The sequence below is a fragment of the Pelodiscus sinensis genome, chromosome 4 (genome assembly GCF_052426305.1).
Source record: "Pelodiscus sinensis isolate ZL-2025 chromosome 4, ASM5242630v1, whole genome shotgun sequence".
NCBI lineage: Eukaryota > Metazoa > Chordata > Testudines > Trionychidae > Pelodiscus > Pelodiscus sinensis.
This window is the reverse complement of record NC_143055.1, coordinates 79,497,787-79,521,316: the sequence shown is the minus strand read 5'-3', so window position 1 is coordinate 79,521,316 and position 23,530 is coordinate 79,497,787. Positions and strand designations below refer to the sequence as shown.

Sequence of the window (23,530 nt, the reverse complement as noted above, 5' to 3'; positions counted from 1 at the left end):
ATTTTAGCACTGAAAGAATGGTTTTAAAAGTTTTATAAGATGACTTATGTATGATTTTGATAACTGATAAAGACCAAATATAATCATTTGGACCTAACATCTTGACAATGATCCTTTAAAAATAGAACTACAAAATATTGACCATAAAGGTCCTAACAGATTTTACTTTCACACCTTACTATCCAAATTTTAAGAACAAAGTAAAAGTTTTTCTAATGGAAAAAATTGACTTTAAACTCAATTTCAGCAAATAGTATCATCTCTGTCAATACTCAATGGCTCATGTTCATGAAGCAAAGGATATTAATATCATACAGTCCTGCCTCCTCCTTGATGGTTTTATTATTCAGTGACAGAGTAACTTAACAGTAATAAGGGATAAATAATACTGCTTTAAAAATCTAAAAATGTCATTTGCTAAGAAAAATCCTGTAGAATGACCTCTGTGTATAAGCCTGTCATTAGGTTCTTGGAGTCAAATGAGTGTCTTCCAGAAAAAAATAATTTGACAAAATATCTTCACAGCTCTTGCACTCAATGAATATATAACAACATAATAACCTGCACATCTATTCTATTCATGAACTACACATGCTCAAAAAAGTCAAACAGTTAACAGCTATAGTTGATTTCCTGGGATTGTTTAAATAAAAGACAAACCCTAATAGAAACAAAATTTATTGTAAAACAAGGTGAAACAGCAATGACTTTAGCTGAGTTACTGCTCTACAGTTCGATACAGAGCACAATGCTCTTAGGAAGGCCAAATTAAAATGATAGCATAACTACGCAGATGTTGCATCATTAAAATCGCTTTCTCTTGATAATTTCTGGTTTCCAGCTGACAGGATGAGTTTCTTCAGTCTGGAAATAAAAAGTAACAAAAAATAAAGTCTGAAATTGTAGCAAAAGTATATTAACTGTAAACTAAGCTATAATTAGTTTACACATATAACCAGGGCTCGACAAATCACTGAATCTACTCATGGGCGAGTAGATTTCAGCTGGTCACCCCATTCACCAGCAGCGCGCGCATGCGCAATGCGGGTCTTGCGCATGCATAGTGCAGGGCTGGCGAGTAGGTTTTAGCGCCGTTTATCAAGCCCTGCATATAACTATACATTTCATAGGTACACAATATTCATATCTTTATAATACTGAAACATTTATATATTTGCTGTAGATAGAATTTTAATTTAGAATGCTCAGTGGCTTCATATACCCATTAATTTTGTTTTTCCTCCCTCTCCCATCCTTGGAAATCCTAGACAAATCTTGTTTTTGTGAATTTTTTTGGTAGGAGAACAACATCTTGAGAGGTCAATGGAGTGTTAAGAAGAATGTTCTGATGATCAGGTACAGGACAGAGTCAGAAGAGTTGGGCTCTACTCTCAGTTCTGCAACAGACATGCAGTATGACTTTAGGCAAGTTCTTTAAACTCTGTGCCTCATTTACCCAATGTTTAAAGTTACCTCAAAGAAATGGATGCTAATTTATTATTTGTGAAGCACTTTTAAAATCTTCCATGTCAGTAACATTATATAACAATAGTCTTATCTAATATTATTTGTATTATAGTAGTGCCTACTGGATCCGAAAATCCAAAAATTATTATTAGATCCCAAGCACTACATACACTTATTATATAGAATGACTATACAGTAACTGATCCCATTCCTTGATGTACTCACAATTTTTAATAGTGCAATACTTCAAAAATAAGCTGTCTACACTAGATGCCAGTCAGCTTGCCTTATAAACTACTTTATAGGAATTGCATAAAGAAGAGAAATATATCCCTTTTAAATTGTGATTACAATGAGGCATACCATTACATTGGCCTCAGTTAGCAATGCATACTCCTTTTGTAATGGGATATCCCCTATATCACAAGGGGACATTTGTATTTGAATAGATGAACCTCCTTTAGACAAGCTTTCTATAGAGTGCATCTCCCTAAACCAGGACTCTGGTCTGGCACTATCCATGGTCTGGCAGGACTACGCATGTTCCTGGACAAAAGAGGCCCAAGGCAGGAGGGCCAACAGCCGGGAGCCCAGGGGGTTGGCGGTAGCGGGCCCAAGGCCACGACAGTCCGATTAGCATTGGGGTTGGGGCAACCTGCTCAGCAGCGGTGCCTGGGCCACAGGTCACTTGGGCGATGTGGGGCTGGGACCACAGCAAACTGGCGGGGGCTGTGACAATCCGGTTGGGGTGTGGACAGCCTCGTAGTCTGGATGGGGTGGCGTGCCACCCGGCCAGGATCATGACAGCTCAACCAGCAGTGGGTCTGGAGTGGACCAGGTCCGGGAAATGCTAGCAGGCAGCTCAGCAGGGGTGGAATTAGTCAGTAAGTAGGAAGGGGTAGAGGGCTGAGGGGCTGTGGCAGGGGACCTCCCTTGGTCCAGCAAATTCCCTCTTTTAGGATCAGTGAGGTCCTGAGGGAGCCAGACCAGAGAGGTACAACAATAGTTAACAGGTAATCACTAGTGCAAAAACTAAATCCTGTCCTCCACATATTAGACAAACTACTATTTTGCTCTCTGATATAAATGTTGTGACCTTAGCCTGAATAAAACAGTTCTGCAGAAATCTTGACTGTTAACCTAATGCTTTATATTAATTTTGTATAGGAACTGTGGACTTCAGGAAAATGCAATTAAGACATTTCAGCATACCGCAGTATCATCTTCTCTGTACACTTTTATGGTTTTATCAGCTTCCGCAGTGAGCAATCTGCTTTCCGACTGGTCAAATGCACAAGCAAATATTCCTGATTCACTGTCCAAAGAACCAGGCTGTACAGCTGCATGTACTCTCTGGAAATTATACCCAGTTCTCCAGTCCCAAAGATGCATAGTGCCATTATCAGCTAAAAAAGAGAAATAAATTCAGTACTTCAGTCAATCCATTTCTGTCAACTTTCTGTAAGAACAGTATTCTGGACTTTTGACTAATGCATGAGGAAATCCCCTGATTTGAACTGGTTAGACAAAAATACTCAATTAGAATAGTTTATTGCACCTCAATAGGTTCCCCCATTTCCTCTTGGATTCCTAGTTCCCTTCCTGACAAAGAGGGAGGGCTACAGAACAGATAGTGCTGGAATCTTGAACTTCAATTCCCCACTTGGTAGTATATGACATTACCGATTGAATGGCATTTCTTAATTCAATCATGAATTAATTAGAAACATTACAGGGTCTATTACCTCGCATAAGTGTAAAGTTTATAGAAGCTCTTTCAGATTAAACCAGAGCCAATCACTGCCTGTAGCATAATTTTAAGGGTATTTCCAAGGATCTGATCTCCATGTTTGGAAAAAGTTTATATCAAAGCACTATTTCAGTTATGATAAATGTGTCTCCTAAGTCAAATGATGTTTAATTTGTGCACAAATACCAGACCTGGAATCTAGACATTTCAGGAAGTGTGTTTTCTAAGGTATGCCTTTAAACATTAATGTTTCTTATTTCAGCATCAGTTTCTTTAAAATTGTGGCAGACTGTATACTGATTTTCAAGAAAACCTGTTCTGTACAGCCCACTTTTTAAAAAAGTCTTTAACATTTAGTTCTGTCTAGAGCAGCAATTTTGATCTGTGGAAAGAAATTAGTTTCTCCGTAAGTTTCAGCTATTTCAAAAGGGCAGCCTACAGAATAAGAGCAGCCCTGTTTTATACTAAAACCAGTACAAATACTCCTAACAATGTCCTTGCAAAATTTATCCTTCAAAATCACCTAGAATTAAATAAAAAAGAACCAATTTTAAAAGCTTTTACCCACGCTATTTGCATAAATGCTGAAGGTTATGAACTATTATTTATAGTGACAAATACAGATTTAAATTATATTTAAAAAGAAAGCACACACTGAAATTTTAAAAACAATCAGAATAAACTGACCTAAACATATTTAGCAGTCTTTACCCCAAGTACTCTAATTTTTATTACAAATCTTTAGTCTTGTGCTTACCACTGCACTAAGTATGACAATAACCAACATTTAGTTGTTTGATGATTCTCCTCTAAAAAGTGGCTTGTATCTCAATGACTTCCAGAGCAAATCTAGTCTAGTTAGGAAGTATTCAGCATTTAACTTAATATACTATTTGTAAAATTTCCTGGGAGGTAGTTTCAAAAAAGGGAAATAGATTCAAGGAATTTGAAAACACACACACACACACACACACACACACACACACACACACACACACACACACACACACACACACACACACACACACACACACTGCTTAGATGTATTCATCTTGTGGTGACATATTAAAAAGTCAGTGCCTACTTCAGATTCAGAGTATAGTGGGGGTTCACAGAATGACTGCAGACACTCCACTGCAGCCAATGGAGGGCTGGTGAAAAGACAAGACTCCTCTTCTTGCTCTTGGGGGCTAGTTAGCCAATCTACTTAGGCTGCATATTTGACTAGGGATTTAGGCTTAAAAGCATACACAAAGAATAATCAAGCCATTTAAATTTTACCTCCTGATACCAACACTCCATCAGCATTCACAGCCAATGTGTTGATTATAGCATTATGACCAGAAAGGTTTTGAATGAAATTTCCATCTGGGAACTTCCACTGTTTAATGTTATCTGGAGAACCAGATGCAAATGTATAACTGGAACAAAGTAAAAAAGAGAGGTAAAATATAATTAAATCAGATCATTATATTAAGAATTCATTTCAGTGTAGCATATAACTATTGAAGCTGCAATTGTATATAGCAGACGTTGAATGTTATTTCCAAAATTACTTTTATCACTAAATCACGTTATCTGAAACAACCAGTTTATAAAAACAAACTTTTATATTTATATGCATTACATTCTAAGAGTGCAAATGTCAGTTATGTAATTCTGCTGTTTTGATTTTTTTTTAACTTTATTAATTGCATTATATAACTTAGGGGAGGTATTTTTGTTTGTTTTGTTTTCAGGTATGCATTAAAAATGATAAATGTTTCAAAGGAACAGTAATACTCAATAAGAACACAGGAATATTAGCTTTTACAGCACCCCACATTTAAATTGGCTAGTGTTTTGCTCTGCTTTGCTCCCCATCTCCCTGGTCTGTTAGTCTCCAGCAGACCAGGGAAACGGGGAGCAAAGCCTCTGAGGACGCCGGCAGCGGGACAGCCGTGGTGCGTCTGGGCTGTCCGCTGCCCGTGTGCTCCCCGGCTTTGCTTCCCATTTCTCTGGTCTTTATTAGAATTACACTTCAATGCATGTGCCCCCGCTAACTGACAGAGATAAACAAGAAACTTTCTGTAGACAGATTATTCCATAACTATCTACTACCTAAATAACAACAGATGGTCTGGTAGCAAGTCTATAAAGTGCTACCAGACCATTTGTTGTTTTCTAAGTTTATCCTGTACAAACTAAGCTGGCTACCCCCTGAAGCTATCTAGTACCTGGCTTTTTTGTACCTGCCTCAGAAGTATCTGATACTGGCATATGCAGACAGGATACTGAACCCAACAACCATCTCATTTCCAGACTTGTGTACAAAAGAGAATTTGCAAAATCTTCCCATTTTCTTTTAATTCAGATTCAGCTTCATTATTACTGGGAGTCCTAGTGCCATGGGTTGTAAGCACAATATCATCTATCCCTGGTGCTCAAGAATCTACACTAGAGCTCCACAACACTAACCCCAGTAGAATTGAACTGGTGTTGTTAACAAATGCTTCTCAAGCCAGGTCAACACTAGGGGGCAATGTTGAACCAGCTGCATGAATAGTGCAGCTGGAGTTGATGAACCCTAGTTTGCGTTATAACAGCATTTCTGCTATGTGGAGTCAATGGGAGGAACTCTCCCTTTGACTCCCACACTTCTTGATGGAGTACCAGAGTCGACAAGAGTACAACCAGCCGTTGATATAGCAGGTCTTTACTAGACCCGCTAAATTGACCCCTAGGGGATCGATCCCCACAGGGCCAAACTCCTAATAAGTGTAGACAATGTCTTAGATAACTTAATTGTAATGGTTTCTTTTTGTGTACATATTTTTTAACTCTTCATTTGCTGGACTGGGCATTACATATAAAACTAATGTTCTACAACATTTCTAATACAAACTAAAGGAATGAAAGAATGAGGAAAACTTACTGCCTTGGATGCAGTACAACTGCTCTTACAGATTTCTTGTGATTTGTCAAAGTGACACGAGTTTTTCCTGCCACTAAATCCCACAGTCGTATTGTAGTATCATGGCTTCCTGTGATTTAAAAAAACAACAATAAAGAACAGTATACGATAGATAAACACTACCAACTTTCATTTGGACAACCAAATCTCATATACAGAAGTTGCTAATAAATAAAAACAAGTCCTTTAATCCTCAAGTGCTTAACATACTAACTAAATATACTGATTTTTAGTTGTATATTAATATGCAACCACCTCTTAAGTAAAACATACTGCCTTTTAACAGTCTACAGAACCATTATAAATGTTTAAAAGAAAGAATGATTATTTTATCTAGTTTTAAACTAGAAAGGAAGGCAAGTTGTCATAATGGATTTTGACTATATATGGGGTTGACATCATTTTTACTCTTAATTGTACAATCTGAAATTCTTTATTTACATTTAAATTGACATACATGAAAAGAACCACGCAAATGTTTTATATATTAAATGAAAAAAATTGAGAATATTTAAGAACAAGACGACTCTGGAAGTGCAGAAAGTAAAGTTTCCATTGAATAATACATACAACATATTATTAGGCACATTATTAATAGGCCAACAAGTACTGGAATTACGCATTGTGCAATATTACTATCAGAATCCTTACTTCTGCATTAACTGATATGTGCTTTAACACAACCTTACTTTTGCATTCATGTAGCAGTTATTCTGTATTATTTCCTATTTAAGAACATAAGAACAGCCAAACTGGGTCAGACCAACAGTCCATCTAGACCAGTATTCTGTCTGCCGACAGTGGCCAATACCAGATGCCACAGAAGGAAGGAAAACAACAGGTAATCCTCACGTGAACTTTCCCCTGTGACCCATTTCCAGACAAACAGAGGCTAGGGACACCATTCCTACCCATCCTAGCTAATAGCCATTGATGGACCTAACCTCCATGAATCTATCTAGCTCTTTTTTTAACCCTGTTAAAGTCCTAGCCTTCACCACATCCTCTGGCAAGGAGTTCCAGAGGCTGACTGTGCGCTGAGTGAAGAAACATTTTCTTTTGTTCGTTTTTAAACCTGCTGCCTATTAGTTTCATTTGGTGACCCTTAGTTCTTATATTGTGGGAATAAGCAAATAATTTTTACTTATTCATTTTTTCCACACCAATCATGATTTTATACACCTCTATCATATTCCCCCTTACTCTCCTCTTTTCTAAGATGAAAAGTCCAAGTCTTTTTAATCTCTCTTCATATGGGACCCATACTAGCATTAACCATCCCGTTGTGATGGTAGAGGTACACGTAGCATCCTCCATCCCCACTGTTCCTGGGAGCGGGGAGGCTGGGACAGACTTGGGCTGCAGGGCCTCCTCCCTCCCTGCTGTTCCCAGGGGTAGAGTGGATCAGGCCATGCATCCTATTCCCTCCCTGCTGCTTGGTGGATATGAGGGCATCCACATGCTCTTCCCCTCCCTGTGACTGTGGAGGGGGGCGCACATGCTTGCTTAGAGCGCTGATTCTCCTTCCCTCCCTGTGGTGTGGAGCGGGGCCTAAGCAGAGGGGGTAGGGTTGTGGTGGGACTGGGGGCCTGCCTGCCCCCAGAAACGTCTCAAATCTTCTCAAATGTTTTCTGTGACAGATGGCGTGACGAACCATTCTCCTTTTATAATAGTATAGATTACATTAGTTCCAAATCTGAGCATTGTATAAATGTCACAGTAATGATCCTTACTTGCCTCCAACAGCTTATAAATTGATTTAATACAAGACACAGCAAATGGGAAAAATAAATGTGATGAATTGGGATTACTCAATTAAAGTAACAGCAATATGCACATGTGCTTATTCAGAGGAGTTATATGCACAATTAGCAATTCTGAGTAGTTCCATCTAGGAAACAACATGTACCTGTAATAATCTGTGGTTCCGCAGCTTGGCACTTCACTGTTGCCACTGCATTTGTGTGTCCCGCTAATGTATGCACACTGGCTTTTGTCCTCACATCCCAAATCTATGAGAGCACAGTAAGTTCAATTAGTCAAGAAAATGTACGTCCATCTTTTTGGTCCTATCACTGACTGCATAGATTATGTGCCACAACCTTGATAAATGAAACTACCATGCTTATGCTATAAACTTGTCTTAAAAATTCACCACAGAACTATGCAAGCTGGAGAAAACATTTGAAAAAGCTGCCATTCAATGTATTCTAAAAGACATCCTTACCTTAGACCAGAGAATGAAACCTCAGGCCTGGGGGGCCAGATGCAGCCTCCAGCTTGCCTGGATCCAGCCCCCAAGGCTGAGGGCTTCCCCTACTATAGGAATGGCACACACAAAATCTACTAGCCTGGGTTCCCCTAGGGTTTGGTATATGAGGAAAATGTGAGGCGAGTCTTTCTCCTTCTCAGTCGGGGCCCCCTCAGTGAGGGTTGGGTTTTTTGGGGGGACTTCTCCCTTGTGCGCAGCCCCAAATGGTTTTTCTGTGGGTCATCGGCCCCTGACCCAAAAAAGGTTCCCCACACCTGCCATAGACCTTAGTTCATCCCATGCTTCAGCAAATTGGGCTACTCTAAGGAAATTAGGACAATTTTATTTAAAGCCAGTGACCATAAAGCTGTACTTACCCTCTTAGGTCAATAACTTTAATGAATAAAGGTTCTTAAATATCTAAGTGATCTTTCTTATTAGCCTCAGATACAAGAAATATAGAAAACATGTTTCCTTAAAATGCCACTAGCCTTGCCACTGTTGAGCCCAATTTAAGGCTTCAATGTTACGCTATAAAGGCTGCCATGATTTGGATCCTGACCACCAAAACAATCCTTCTCTTCATGAGCCACTGTAGGAATTCTGAGCTCCTATGCTAATCTTGAGTATAAAATTCCCAGATTTAAATGTCTGGGACCTGGAGGCATAACGCTCTTGGTGGAGAGCTCTCCATACTGAAATTTGTTCATTCATTGGACTGTCAGATCCAAGTGTGTTGACCTTTTAACTTCCGGTTTTCACTCAGGCTTCTGCCTGACAGAACAGGGACTTAATGCAGTAAGTAAAGGTACAAAAGGTGTGGCATTTTTGGCAAAGATGTTCATGAAAATAGCACAAGTTGCCTACTTACATTTTAATCTTTGTATGCTTATAGGTTTTTTAATTATAAAAGTGGACATGTAACAAAGTTAAATCTCACTGTTATACTTACTCGTGCAGTTGAATCTCTGCTACATGTTACTAGCACATCTATTGTTGGATGCAAGTCCAAACCATAGACTGCACTTAAGTGTCCATGATAGTGCCTAATAACCTAGATGGATAAGCAGACTTTAGTTAACTATTACGATATTTAAAAGGACAATCTTTCATTCATTGTGCCTTGACCAAAGAAGTCTAAACTTACCTTATTATATTCAAGATCCCAGCACTTCACCTGTTTATCTTCTCCACAAGAGAAGAGGTATGGACTTCTTCCACTTACTATCACCCCTCGTACAGTACTAATGTGGCCCGTCAAAGACAATTTTAATTTGCCACTAGCAAGGTCCCAGATCTGTATTGACAGATAAATATTTCTAAGTTAACCAGATACCACACATTATATAGTTATAGCCTATGAAACTCTATAATGTATAATTAAAACCAATAGGTTTAAGAACTAAATTAGTGTATAAATGTTTATCACATTAGCATCTCGTGGTCTTGAGCACTGGTACTCAGACTGAGACTCATGAGCTGCAAATGGCTCTTTAATTTGTGGTTCTTTCCAGCATGATCCTAAAATATTGTGGTATTTTAGCATATGTGCCATGCCTCCCATGGCACATGACCAGGATCCAACCCCAAATTGGTCTACTGGTCGGATTATTAATTTCCTCAGCCTGGGCAGTGAGTGCAACATGAATCCTTAACCAATCTACATTTTTAACCAATTAGGATGCTTTTATTATGTTATTAACCAATTGTAGTTGATAAAATAATAATACTTGGTCATTTTGCTGAGAATAATTATTATATCTACAAAAACAGCAAGTGAAGCAATGATTCTACTATACTGTCACTTTTCTGAATAATGTTGATTGCTAATTTACTCCTAAGCTGCTGAGGTCTGAGTATAAATGATCGAGAGTGTTCAATATTAATGTTAATTCTAATTTTGGAATGTGGGGTGAATCAAATCTTAGACAGGAAGTAATTCTCCAGAACAGGATGAGTGACTGGATATTGAAAGAAGACATGTTTTATAGCTTACTGCACGATAACAAAGAAACCATTTCTAACATTGGAAAACATATTTAAGAAGCAAGTGAAAATGAAAAGTTAAACGAGGACCATCATTTGCCAATCCTTCCCTCTACTACTTACCTTTATAGTTCTGTCAGCAGAGCCAGTAACAAACCATTGATTTCCTGGTTCAACTGCAATACATCTCACCCAGCCCAAGTGACCACTGATAACCTTTAGAAATAATAATAAAAGCCCTCTGAACCAAAATAAATGTACATTTAACAATATAACTGTTCATTCTACTTTTGATTTTCCAACAATATTAACATAAGAAATTTAATGCTTAACAATGAAATCAGATATCTAAAATTTGATTCGGAAAACAGTTAAATATTGGCTGAAATAGAAGCAAAATTTTCAGAAGAATGGGCATGTAAGCGTCAAAATATGAAAAACTGGATAGCTCAGGGAATTTGTAATGAAAGAGAGACCTTCACTTATAAGTCACTGATTCATAACAGGTAAGACATTATTATAGATTGCTATTTAGATTCCTAAGGCAAGGACCATGACTTGGCTGCATTTCTTCTACATTCCCATACAGTTGTAAATGAACTTCCTGTACTCATTCAACAATATCTGCAGAAGGATGTTACCATCAGCTGATTAAGCAGTCATAGCCGGGAAGTAAATCTGAGAGGAGAGAGGTGTTGAAGGACCCTGCACTATCTTGTACGTAACCTGAGGACTGCCTGTATAGCTTCATTACACCTCATCATCCTGTTGCTCTATTTTCTAGGCAGCACTGAATCTGGAAACCACATTCTATTTTCTGCAACTTCTACTCTCTGTTATATCAGAGTGCAGCTCAAGTGTAGTAGTGAATCAGGGCCAGAGTGCTAAAACAAACTGAACTCAAGCAAGGCTCCCCTGTACAGATGAGTTCAATGCACATTATACAGCCTTGCGCCCTTTTTGGGTTGTAACAGCCAGTGCTGGCCCTGACTGAGCAGAAGCTGAAGACTATCTTACTGAGCCTTCCACCATCTTTTCTCTAAAGTTCTGTTTTCCTCATTAAACTGTTCCCACTATTATTTACTTGTTTCCATTTTTTACTCAGATGCACCCATTAAAATGAAATTTGCCTCTTAATTTTTATAACTGAACTGCTGCAGAACTAATCTTACATCACACTCTTTACATATTCCTTTGTGCTTAGCTGGCTTTCAAAAAGACTTATTTTTAGATTAACTATGGGTTTCATGGCTAATAAATCTTCAGTAAGTATTTACAAATGTCAAGTGTACATAGAAAGGCACTATACAAGTGGAACGGTGCTAACAAAGTACTCCTCTGGTAACTTAGCATTGCTGAGATTTTCCAGTCTCACATAAAGAAGTCTGATCTTTCTTCAGTAACTAGACCATTTCTCTGACCACAGTTGAAAGCTACTTGAGTTTCATATCATGTGCACATTACTTAAAGGAAATGTTTACATCTAAAGGGAGTGTTTCATTGCTATCAGTTTATTTTTTCTACCAGAAACCTTTAGAATGTTTTTCTCTTTAAGCTTATTTTGCCATATCATACTCATTTCACAAGGTATTTAAATACACTGGTGATAACTTAAAAAGACTGGTGTCATCTGAGAGAATAAAATAAAGGCAACAAATTAACATCAATGCAATATTTAGAATGAACTCAAGCATATACAAGTCAAGCAGTTCTAAATGAAGTGACAATTCAGTAGTGTTCAGACAGTATTCAGTTAGAAAAAAATGGTCAGATTTACTGAAAAGTTCTCCAATATTGCTGTATTTAAAAATTGTATTGGATGCTTGTATTTCATTATTATTTTTAACACTGTTAGAACAGCAACTGCAGGGTTATCCACTTGAAATCTAGTCTATTTTAAAAACTTAAAGAAGTTTAGAAGTTGTATCTTGACTAGGAGTCACTCTAAGTTTTTCTCTCACCATTGTTAAAGTGAAAGACCTACACAAACAAGAGGGAAAAAGGTAATTATAAAAAATGTGCTGCCAAATGTACAAAGTAAACAAAATGGAAAAAACCCTTCACATATTTTATTCTAATTTCTCTTTTCAGGTGAAACGTAGAAGAGGCAGAAGGGACACTCACATTTCAGCCAAAGGCTTGACTTTTAAGTTGATTAATTCCTTTTTTGGCATAAGATAAGGAAAACTTTAAATGGTATGGGCTTTAGTTTATCTACAGAAAATGTTATACTCCTTTTTATTGTGTGCATATTCTCAACTTACTCTGTACAGTTTCCATGGTGGGTGCCATTGGGGTTTAGGCATTGTTGGAGCTTTCTTTGCAATCAGTGCAGAATTTTTGTTCCCCCCTGCTTCCATCATAGCCTATAAATTGAACAGAAGGTTACAATTACATTATTTTACAAACACTCTCCACTCAACTCTGGAGTTTCTTGCACTCCCTTTCAAAGCCTTGAGGATGCTTTTTCCCCCTCAAGGCCTCTCACATTTTGGTGAGTTTTTCTATCAAGATTGCTGCATGGAGCTAATTGCAGAATTAGGGCCCAACTCAGTAAAAGATTACCATACCAATATTAGAAGTGATATGTATTATAAGACTCTCACCATTGATAAACCAGGAGGCTGTGTGCGGTCTGAAATCCCAGCATGTCTGTAAATATCACCCACACCTGCAGCAGTACGATTTGCCTCTAACCTGGATAGAAAAAAAAATTCTAAACAATGAATAAAAAATGTGCCACATTTAAAAGTTAAATTAAAAGCTGTAAAATATTCAAAATATTTGTATTCAAGAATCTTCTTTTTTCTGAAGATCTCTGCCCAGCTTGTGGATTCTTACAAATTGGAGATTATGTAGCCTATCAAGTTAATTGCCTATCATGCTAATAATATGGTTGTGTTGATTTAGATTAATTCGTTAATATATTAATGGGTAGATTTAGTATAGAGGTAATAGTTAAGAGCTGTAACACAAGAAATCTGCTAAAGGCCATTTGCAAGATCAGAAGAAGCTAAGTATTCTGCTTGGTATTCCTCATAAAAAAATTATGGTTTGGTGTTCCTCCGTCTTAAATAGTTTAAGAAACACTGGTCTATAAAGTGCTACCAGACTATTTGTTGTTTTTTAAGTTTATCCAGTACAGACTAACCCTGAGGCTTCTACTTTAGTGTCTTTCCAACCACCAAAACAATTATCATCATCATGATGTTAAGAACACTACACTTTTCTCTAAAACCCATAAGCATAAAAAAGCTTGGCCACTCCAAGTTAAGGTTCTGCTTAAGAAAAAGCAAAATATATACAAATGCAGTTAAAGACATCCACATTCTTCCTCACTGTGCTACTCTGGGGTTCTATAATTTTAGCATCCCATCCAAATAAAATTCATCTAATCAACCACAAAACAAATTCTTAATTTTAAAGAAAGTGTTAGGTGGAATGCTAAGAATATAATCTGATTACCAGTAGAAAAAAAGTTAAGATTGCTTGGGTTACATTAATTTTTCAATGAGCATATTCTCTAGTAATCAGATGTTTAATTGCAAATAGCAATCTTATTTTGTAATTTCCAAGAAAATGTTAGGAATTTTATTTATTGCTTTAAAAAGAAAAGCATACCACTTGAAGGTGTTTTTGTCTGAAGAAAGATTCTTTTGTTGTTAAACCATATTACACTTTTTACCTTCTTACAGATTATATAAAAGAAGTTTAAGAAAATAACTTCGCAATACCTGGACTGAGAAGGAGGAAGGGCTACAGCTAACGACTGAGCAGCTGATTCACTGGGCATTCTCTGGATTTTAGTGTCAGCTGTCAGAGCCACACCTTGTAAAAGAAAGTATACAAAAATCTGCTCAGAAATTTATTAATATTTTTCTATATCACTTTTGCATAAAACTGAATATTTTGGAAACAAAGAAATCTTGTTCATTCATTGACACAGCTAAATAAGAATATTGCAAAGCTAAATAAAACAAGGTTATTGTTCATTTTAGTTCAAACCCTTTACCCTGTAACTCAACACCATACAGAGACATATACAAGACTTGAATGGCAGTGCAAATGGTGTGGTTCTATTACAACCGGCAAGAAATGTCTACATAGAGAAAGTATGCACACTCCTTCTCCCAGACACTAAGGAACACTGAGCCCAACATGGATGGAAATTGTTTTCAGGAGAAGTTGCTGAAGTGACAACCAGAAAACCCACAATTACATAAATCAGGGGAAGGAAAAATGTGTCTTGTGGGCCGGGCCGCATTCAGCCCACAGTCCAGCAGGTCTCAGACAGTCTGTTCCCTTCCCTTAAAGCATACCAGTTCAAAATGTTTTTATTTTGGTTTTGCACAAGGCTAGGGAATTTTTCCACGTCTCTTATCATATGTTTTAAGTACTGGATACTAAGGTAGTACAGGCAGTCCCCGGGTTATGTCAGTCCGACTTAAGTCGGACCCCTAGTTACGACAGGGGAGGGGAGGGGGCACAGCTAGTGCGAGGTGCCTTCCCCACTGTCGCCGCCTCTGACGGTGCGGGGGGCACTTCCCCCCAGCAGACCAGGGAGATGCAGAGCAGCTTTTCTCACCGCGGAGGATGCGGGCGGTGGGACCACCGATATGCGCCGTGTTCCCGCCGCCTGCGTCCTTTGTGGCGAGAAAAGCCGCTCCGCGTCTCCCTGGTCTGCTGGGGGGGGGGGGGGGGGAAGAGGGGCGCACTAGCTGCGCCCCCCACAGCAGACCAGGCTTTTCTCGCCGACGCCTGGGGTAGAGCAACTGGGGGGCTGCCGGGTTGGTCCCACAGCGCCGAGGGTCGGCGCTACCAGATCAACCCAGCAGGCGTGTCCGATTCAACCGCTGCTGGTCAGTTTCAACAGCGACTGAATCTGGACGCCAGTTCCGACTTACATACAAATTCAATTTAAGAACAAACCTACGGTCCCTATCTTGTACGTAACCCGGAGACTACCTGTATTCAAATGAAATTCTACTTTTTCTATACCAACATGACAATTTCAATTTTGCCTATAGCATATATTTTGATAACGTAATGTAATTAGGAAAGTATAGTTAATAGTATTTCTGATAAATTCCATTTAAACTGTAAAAACATGGGTATCAACCTACAGACCTGAATCAAGAAAAACTCCAACTACTGAAGTTAATATAGTTGAGGCCTCCTGTAGATATCCAAAGTAGGATATATTTTAGATGCACCTATTTTTCCACAACTTTCTTCTAATATAGACAGTCAGAAAGGTTTAATTCAATGAAACACGTTTAATCAATATAATGCACAGATGAAATGAAACCTAACCAGCAGTTGTCTAGATCATCAACAAAAACTCTGAATTTCCTGGGTTTTTTTAAATAATTTTTATATAATTTGTGCTTGAAAAGCATAAATAATTTAATATAAAATTTTACTTACCAGGACCAGCTGGATATGGATGTGTACCTGTTATCAAATATTCAAGTTCCTGTCCTAGAAAATAGATTTTTTTTTCTTGATTATTGCTTTTTGTTGTAAACACTAACTTGAGCAATTACTAAAAATCATAAGATATCAGCACCAGAGAAAATGGCCATCACATCTAATTTGTAACATGAAGGGTACATCTATACAGCAACATTATTTCAAAATAATTTAGGCCACATCTACACAGTAGGCAATTATTTCAAAATAATGTTGAAATACTGTCAAGCTGGAAGACTTTACTCCAGCTCCTATAAATCTCATTGTACGAGGAATAAGGAAAGTCAGAGGAAGAGTGCTCTATTTTGAAACAGGGATGTTAAATATCAAGCAATTAACTAATCGAATAGTCGATGCACTTTTGCACCAACTATTTGATTAGTCAATAGAGTGCCTTCGCCTTTGAAGTGTGACAACAGCTGTAGTGTGACAACCCTTCAAAGGAGAAAGCGCTGCTGTGTGGAGCCCAGGGTTAGCTGGGGACTCTCCCGCTGACCTAGGCTCCATGCGGCGCTGCCGCTTTGAAACACCAGCGGAGAGCCTGCTTTGAAATGCAGCGTGCAGCCTGGGGACACCCTATCTGGCCCCAGGCTGCATGTGGTGCTGCAGCTTTGAAGTACTCCCTTTTCTTCCCCACCTTGCTGCTTCTTTCTGATAGGGATGTAATAGTGTAGTTGATTAACCAATAAGCAAAAGTTTATAGGTTAATGCTATTAGACTACATGCATCCACCGCTCCCAGTTGCCAGTACATTTTTTAGTAGGTTGGCCAGTAATCTGGCTCAGTTCTGGTTTTAAACGGGTCCGGGACCGACCCCATCTGTGGTTCTGCATTTAAAGTGTATTACGAGGTGGGCAGGAAGCCCAGCTCAGTTTCAGCTTGTACCAGGTCTGGGAGCTCAGACCCCCCCTAGACAGGGGCTGCTGCTAACCCGTGCTGCTGCCTCTTTATTAGAGGTAGCAGCACAGGGTGACAAGCAACTGGTCAGTGAGGGGAGCTGGTTTTTAAACTGGCTCCCCTTGCAGACCAGGTCTCACCTGGCACCCTGAACTTACTGCCTCTGATAGAGAGGCAGCAGCATGGAGTGGCAGGGGGCTCCTCAGGAGTGAGGCTGGAGCTCACTGGCTGCCAGCCCAGCTCCCAGAGACTATAGACTAGTTGACTAACTGATAAGAATTATTGAGGTTACTCGACTATTCAATTAACCGACATTTAACATCCCTACCAACTATCCAATAAGAATTTGCTTATCAGACAGTTGACTAGTATTTATATCCCTGCTTCGAAGTAAGTGCTGTGTAGACACTCCCAATTTCGAAATAAACTATTTTGAAATAAGCTAAGCAATTGACATAGCTCAATTTGCATAGCTTATTTCGAGTTAAGCTCTGCTGCGTAGACACACCCTATCGTACCTGAGGGTTTTCTATTTTCCTTTTTCTTATAGCCTCCGCTCTTTAAGGAAGATATCTAGCATTGATCACAAAAAGCACCGTTGCTGATGCTACTGCTAGCACCAGCAATAACTTGGCTTCAGGAACACTCTAGTCTAGCGGTCGCCAACCAGTAGATCGGGATCTACTGGTAGATCTTGGAGCCTCTGGAAGGTGATCCTGACTAGTTTGGCCAAGAGGCTATCAAGTGCCAGTACTTCAGCTGCACTTCTCCCTACTGCTGCATATCTCTTGCCCTTTGCCTTGGAGCTACCCCTCCCCCGGGGAGCCTCCTGCTTTCTGTGCAGGGCAGGGGAGGGAAAGGAGGGATGCTGATCTCAAGGTACCTCTGCCCCCCTACTCTGTATTTTATCTCCACAAAGCAGAGAAGGGGGCACAACAGAACTTGGGATGGAGTTTGCTGGCTGCTTTAGGGAGTGATCCAGGGGTGAGCCTGCCTTAGCCCCACTGCATCACCAACCAGGAGCCACCTGAGGTAAGCAGGGCCCAGCTGGAACCCACATCCTATATCTCTACCTCAGTCATTAATCTCCCCCCCCCCCCACAGCCCTAGGCCCTGCCCTAGCACTAAGCATCCCTGCATCCAATCACCATCCCAGAACCTGCACTTGAAACCCCCCTTACATCTCAACTGCCTGCCCCATGAGCAGCTCAGAGTCCCTCTCACACTTCAGGTCCCTTAATCCAAGACCAAAGCCTGCACCCCAACCCTCTGTCCCAGCCTAATGAAAGTGAGTCAGGATGGGCAAGAGAGGGAGAATGGAGTGAGCAGGGGCAGGGCTTCAGAGAAGGGGCAGAAAGGAGGTGGGGCAAGGATATTTATACTTGAGGTAGATTTTGGACTGCACTTAAATTCAAAAAGTGATCTCATGCTTAAAAAGGTTGGAGACCACTGCTCTAGTCCCTCACAAAAATACTAACTAAAAAGTATATTTTCAAACAGACAAGGATATGTTAGAGAAACTCAGAAAAAAGGATTCTGTTACCAAACAAGTGCATATTTGTGATTTTTAGAAAAGAATTAATCAAGTTATTAAGCTAAGAATGAAATTAGCATGAGATTAGAAAAGGGAGGGGGAGGAAAGAAGGGGAATACAATTTACTTTTTCTTTGTGTTGTTAAAAGAATCCTCACCACATCAGCTTCTCTCACCATCTATCTCTCTCTCAGAAGGCAAAATCTTTTGAAAAGAAAATCTCAACTAGAGTATGAATATATGAGGCACTTTTGAGAGAAGAGCTACAGTAGAAAGGGTCACTGAGAAGTTTAAAAAAATCTCAAGGAACATGTCATGTGCCTCTAGAAGAGTTTTATTAGATACCTACATATCTAAAGGCAGTTGAAAAAGTTCTGTATCATTCCTAACCAAAACTTCCCATCTTCTTTACCATCAGTGATAAACTAGAAGAACATGACAGATCTTATTCTTTCTTTGCCACTTACATGAAAACACCCATATTGAACCTTTTCATTTGTATAACATCGTATCACACATTAAATTCTGAAAAAGATCTTCCCTCTTCCAAATAACTTATGCTGTATGGGCATATTCCAGTAGAACACAAAACAATGAAAAACTGATGTTTTTCTTCCAATTATTTCTCTGCTAGGAGATGTAAATATCTGTTAAAATAGTTAACTGGTTAAACTATTAAAATTATAGCATTAACCACTTAACCATTGGCAGGCCGGCAGCTGGTGTCCTGCTTGCTCTTCCCTACCCCACTCCGGGCCACTCTGGCATGACCAGGGTCCCGCCTGCTCCTCTAACACTGCTGGGGTCCAGCCAGCCAGTCCAATACAGCTAAGGTTGCTCTTGCCTTATGGGGCTGGCCATCCAAATGGTTACCCAATAAGCATTCTGGTAAGCCTAAGGCTTACCAACTAGCTAACCTTTTACATCCCTAATCACAGCGATCTTGAAATTTAATTTCAGATAACAAGAAAAGGCACACTGACCTTGATTTGCAGGATATTGTTTATGTCCATAAGGATCCCCTGCATCTGGAGAACCCTTCTCTCTAAAATTTTCCTTCAGAATAGGCATGTGTAGGACAGAACCATAATCTGTGCGAAGTTTGATTGACATCTTTAATTTGTGGCTGTTTAAAAAAATAAAATATATTAAAACTTGATTTTGTAATCTATTATTCATTTAAAAATAAGATTTACAAAGAAATTTTAAAGCACACATTTAGTTATGCTAATACAGGTTGAACCTCTCCGGCACACTATGGTCCAGCAACATCTATGGTTTGGCATGATTTTAGTTAGGTGGGATGTTAACTTATCATGGGCGAGGTCAAGTTTCCTGTGGTCCCAGAAAGTTTGATTACAATCTCCAGTCCTGGCTCTCTGTGTTCTGTGCTGTTATACAGCTCTAAATCACCCCTAAATGTCTTCTAAGAGCCCAGTAAAAAATGGAAGTGCTGGTAATGCTGCTAGACAACATTGACCTCCTGCTGTTTGGCACTGGTCAGGTCCTGAGGTCACTGACTAGAGAGGTTCAACCTGTATTTTCCTTTTACTATTACCAGAGAGCAGTTTTGCCAAAGAGTTTGAACATACACTATCTGATTTGGAGGACAACTAGAGCTGGAAAGAAATTTTCTAATGAAACAATTTTGTCCAACCAGAAACAAATTACAAAAGTGAACCAGGTTCTATTAATTCATGGTAGCTGCTGGGAACCCTAAGCTCCCTCGGTGTACAAATTCACGGCAGTTGCATTGCACAGGCTGCCCCAGAGCCAGAGATTCCAGGTTTCCAGGGCTTAATTGTTAACGGGTTAATGGGTGAGGCTTACTGGTTTTGGTTAACCAGTGAGGGTTGGAGCTGCTCCCCGCCCACTGCGCATAGGGGGGCTGTTTCAGATGGGGCACTCCAGACTGCCCAGACCAGCCTCTGTCCACGTCAGGGGTGGGGGAGTCCACAAACAGGCTAAAGCAGTCCCCTGGCAGCCTCACCTTTAATAGGTTAATCAGTTACACATTACAGTTAATCAACTAAACGGGATTTTACATCCCTAGTTCACATTTCCATGGCAATCCCTCTACGACAGTGGTCCCCAACCTTTAGAGGCTCCGGGGCGCCCGGGAGGTGGGGCCACTCACGCGCTGGGCGCCCGGGAGGTGGGGGCCACTCACGCGCCAGGCGCCCGGGGGCGGGGCCGCGCGTCCTGGGGCACGTCAGGGGACTGGGATGCCCTTGCACCCGGTGCCGGTGTGTGCCCTAGGGCCGGGGCTGGGGCTGCCCAAGCGCTTTGTGCCGTGGGCCCGGGGCTGGCGCTGCCACCCAAGCCACGCGCCTGGAGCTGGCACCAGCGCTGCTCGAGTACCGCGTGCCCGAGCGCCCGCACGTGCCCCAGGGCTGGGGCCGCCCGAGCGCCGCGCACCCAGCGCCGGTGCATGTCGCGGGCCAGGGCCTCCAGTGCACCGGGGGCAGGGCCAGCCCAAGTTGTTGGCAGACGCACACGAATGCCCCAGCGGGTGCCATGGCGCCCGCGGGCACCGCGTTGGGGACCACTGCTCTACGACAAAGCTATTAAAGTCCTTGCCACTGAACTGACAGCCAGTCAGTCAGCCTTGCAAGCTCCCAACCCAACCAGACAGGCTTTCAGAAGATAAGACTCCTAGCTCCACAGCAGAGAATCTATAAGCCCTGGGAACCTTAGCTTCAGCCTGGATTTCAAGACTCCCTGCTATGAAGCTAGGAGCCTGGAAGTCCTGATACTGACTTCCACACTCTGTGTATCTAGGACAGCCTCACCATGAAGACTGCCCTGGGATCAAGAATCTCTCAGCTTCCGGACTCTGACTAGCTGCTGGCTAGTAATCTGGAAGCCCTGAGATCATTGGGCAGGGTGGTCTTCAGGGAGGGCCGCCTGAGAGCTACAGACCTTGGGAGCTACAACAATGGCTGACTGAAAATGACATTCTTGTCAGTTTCTGGACTACTAAATGTCAATTTCCAACAGCAGTTGCCTGTCCCCAGAATCAGTATTTTATTTTAGAAGCACCAAATATAGTTTCCAAAATTAATTTTTAGTTTATAATGAAATCTAAACTGGACCAAATACAAAAAAATTAAATGAAAGCAAAGAAACTGGAAACAGTTGCAAAGGAGGGCCTCACATTAATGTTTTTAGACATACCAATAATTTTATGATAGTTGTTCTTACCTTACATCATCCAATGGTATAGGCTTTCCATTATCAGCCACAAACATATCATGAGTTCTCTTCAAGGATCTGAACACTAATGTGTGCACAGAGTGTTTTTGCACCTCCTGCAGCAGAGGAGATACATTTAATTATATATATGGTTTAATTATATATATGATAATTCAATGAAAAGCCTGAAAACTACCAAGAAAATTAATGATTCTTGTCTTCCATATGTAAGAAACGAACTCAGTTTAGTGTATGCAGTGGTGCTTGAGTGGTAAAAACTATAATTTGGTGTAAGAGACAGTTTCATTTTCCCCATCCTCAAACTTAAATCACCACTTAATTATTTTTTCCTTTCATGGGATACTGTGAGAAAAAAAATCTAGCAGGACAAAACTTTGATCAACATTTTATTTCCAACTGTAGGCACATAAGTGAATTTAATGAAGACAAACAAAAAAGGTTTTTATTTACACTTGCTACATTTTTATAAATAGCCAATAAAGCAAGTGAGTCAGGAGAAGAAAAAAGCTACTCAAGAATTTATTGTTGAGTGATTGAAGGATATTTATTTCCTATATTTTGACATGTGAGGTTGACAATTTGTGTTTGAACAGTTATCAAACTTTTAACTTTTTGAATCAACATCTATTGTCATTCAATAGTCTGAGCCTCCATCAATAGTTTCCAAGAAGCATGAACATTTAAATTCTAAAAATTGGAAAAAGCTTACAAATGAAAATGGATATTACTAATTGGTATAACAAAATTATAGTTCTACAGAGCCTAAATATAATTTTAAAACATAATTAACAAGATAATCTGCTGGTCTGGTCTGACTGAGTACTGCAATTCCTATTGTTTGATGCTAATGCCACTTGCTTTTGTAAAGTACTTTGAGATCTATGGCACCTAACAGGCCATGTAATCAGATAATAAAAGAAATTAGTCTGGTGGTTTTCTGTCCAGTTTTACCTGCCAGACCTCCATATAAACGCAGCACCACAGGGGCAAATACTGGCTGCGGGGGAGGGGACATCCCATTTAGCAATTAAAATTTTGGTGAGACACATGGGGAGGGAGGGTAATCAACAGTCCCCTACGCCGCGCCATACCCTTTGCTACTGGTCAAGCCCCTTGGTAAAGCCAGCAGAGGCCCAGTGCCGGGGAGCGGCTGTCGGGTTTAGGGCTGACAGGGCGGCAGGAGGGTGCTCACGTTACCGCCAAGCGGCAGAGACGGCGACACCTTTCCCGCAGGTTTAAAACCTTTTCTGCAGGAACGCGGCTCCCCCCGTCCCCGTCCCGAGGGCACAGACCCCGCAGGGGGCGTATCGGGAACGCGGCGCGGAGCTAATCGCTGACACAGGGGAGGCCGAAATCCCCCCGCGTCCCCCCCGCGTGCGCGCGTTGTTCAGGCCGCGAGCTCCTCGCTCCGGCAACGGCAAGCCCCGGGCCCGGGTGCTGGAGTTGCGGGGGCGGGGCCGGTCTCTCACCTCCACCATGGTGCCCGCTCCCCCAGCAGGAAACCGGCCGCGCTGTCGGGTCCGCTCTCCTATGGAACTACTTCCGGCGCCTGCCCGGCTGCCCCGGAACTGACGCGCTGAGACATGCGCGCGCACACGCGCGGCACTGTAGCGCTGAGGGGGCGGGAGGCACTAGGAAGAAGGCGGGAGGAGCAACGGACCTAACGGGCGTGGGAGGCCCGGCCCCTCCCCGGCGGAGGCGGCTCGCGCTGCTTTGGGAGCCGGGGGTTCGATTCCTCCCCCCCCCCCCCGATGCCCAGTGCAGCGGGGGGAGGTGCCGGGGGCGCTGAGAGCTGCGGAAGGATGAAGTGTTTCTGGCTCCCTGCAAAAGATGCGCGGCGCTAGGTGCTGGCGTGAGGATGCCGGGGGGGGGGGGCTCTATACAGGCTTTATCGTTTGGTTGAGTAGCTCTCAGCACCCCGCAAGGCTACCAGTCTGCAAAATGCACAGCTGCAAGGGTACCCCCCAAATTACCTTCAGCAGCTTTGCAGGCACTGGTGGCCAGG

The 23,530-nt window shown here is 41.2% G+C and overlaps 1 protein-coding gene across 1 annotated transcript; it reads right to left on the bottom strand.

Annotated features, from left to right (window-relative positions):
• Positions 1–662: 662 nt before the first annotated feature.
• PLRG1 (pleiotropic regulator 1) lies at positions 663–23,151 on the bottom strand. Its single transcript, XM_075930100.2, has 15 exons — positions 22,995–23,151; positions 21,514–21,620; positions 19,293–19,435; positions 15,835–15,888; positions 14,142–14,235; positions 13,014–13,104; positions 12,672–12,773; positions 10,531–10,623; positions 9,569–9,718; positions 9,374–9,475; positions 8,080–8,182; positions 6,132–6,240; positions 4,499–4,638; positions 2,680–2,873; positions 663–864 (listed from the first exon to the last, which is right to left on the bottom strand). Exons 1-15 carry the CDS (start codon positions 23,001–23,003, stop codon positions 805–807), a joined length of 1,551 nt encoding a protein of 516 aa, XP_075786215.1. The 5' UTR covers positions 23,004–23,151; the 3' UTR covers positions 663–804.
• Positions 23,152–23,530: the final 379 nt, after the last annotated feature.

What these genes read in the sequence shown, in the direction of transcription:
- PLRG1 (XM_075930100.2), bottom strand. An exon ending in GCAGAGATTCAACTGCACGA is followed by an intron (nt 8,183 to 9,373) that starts GTAAGTATAACA and finishes GTGCTCTCATAG; the next exon opens with ATTTGGGATGTGAGGACAAA. An exon ending in TGGAGTGTTGGTATCAGGAG is followed by an intron (nt 2,874 to 4,498) that starts GTAAAATTTAAA and finishes TCTCTTTTTTAG; the next exon opens with CTGATAATGGCACTATGCAT.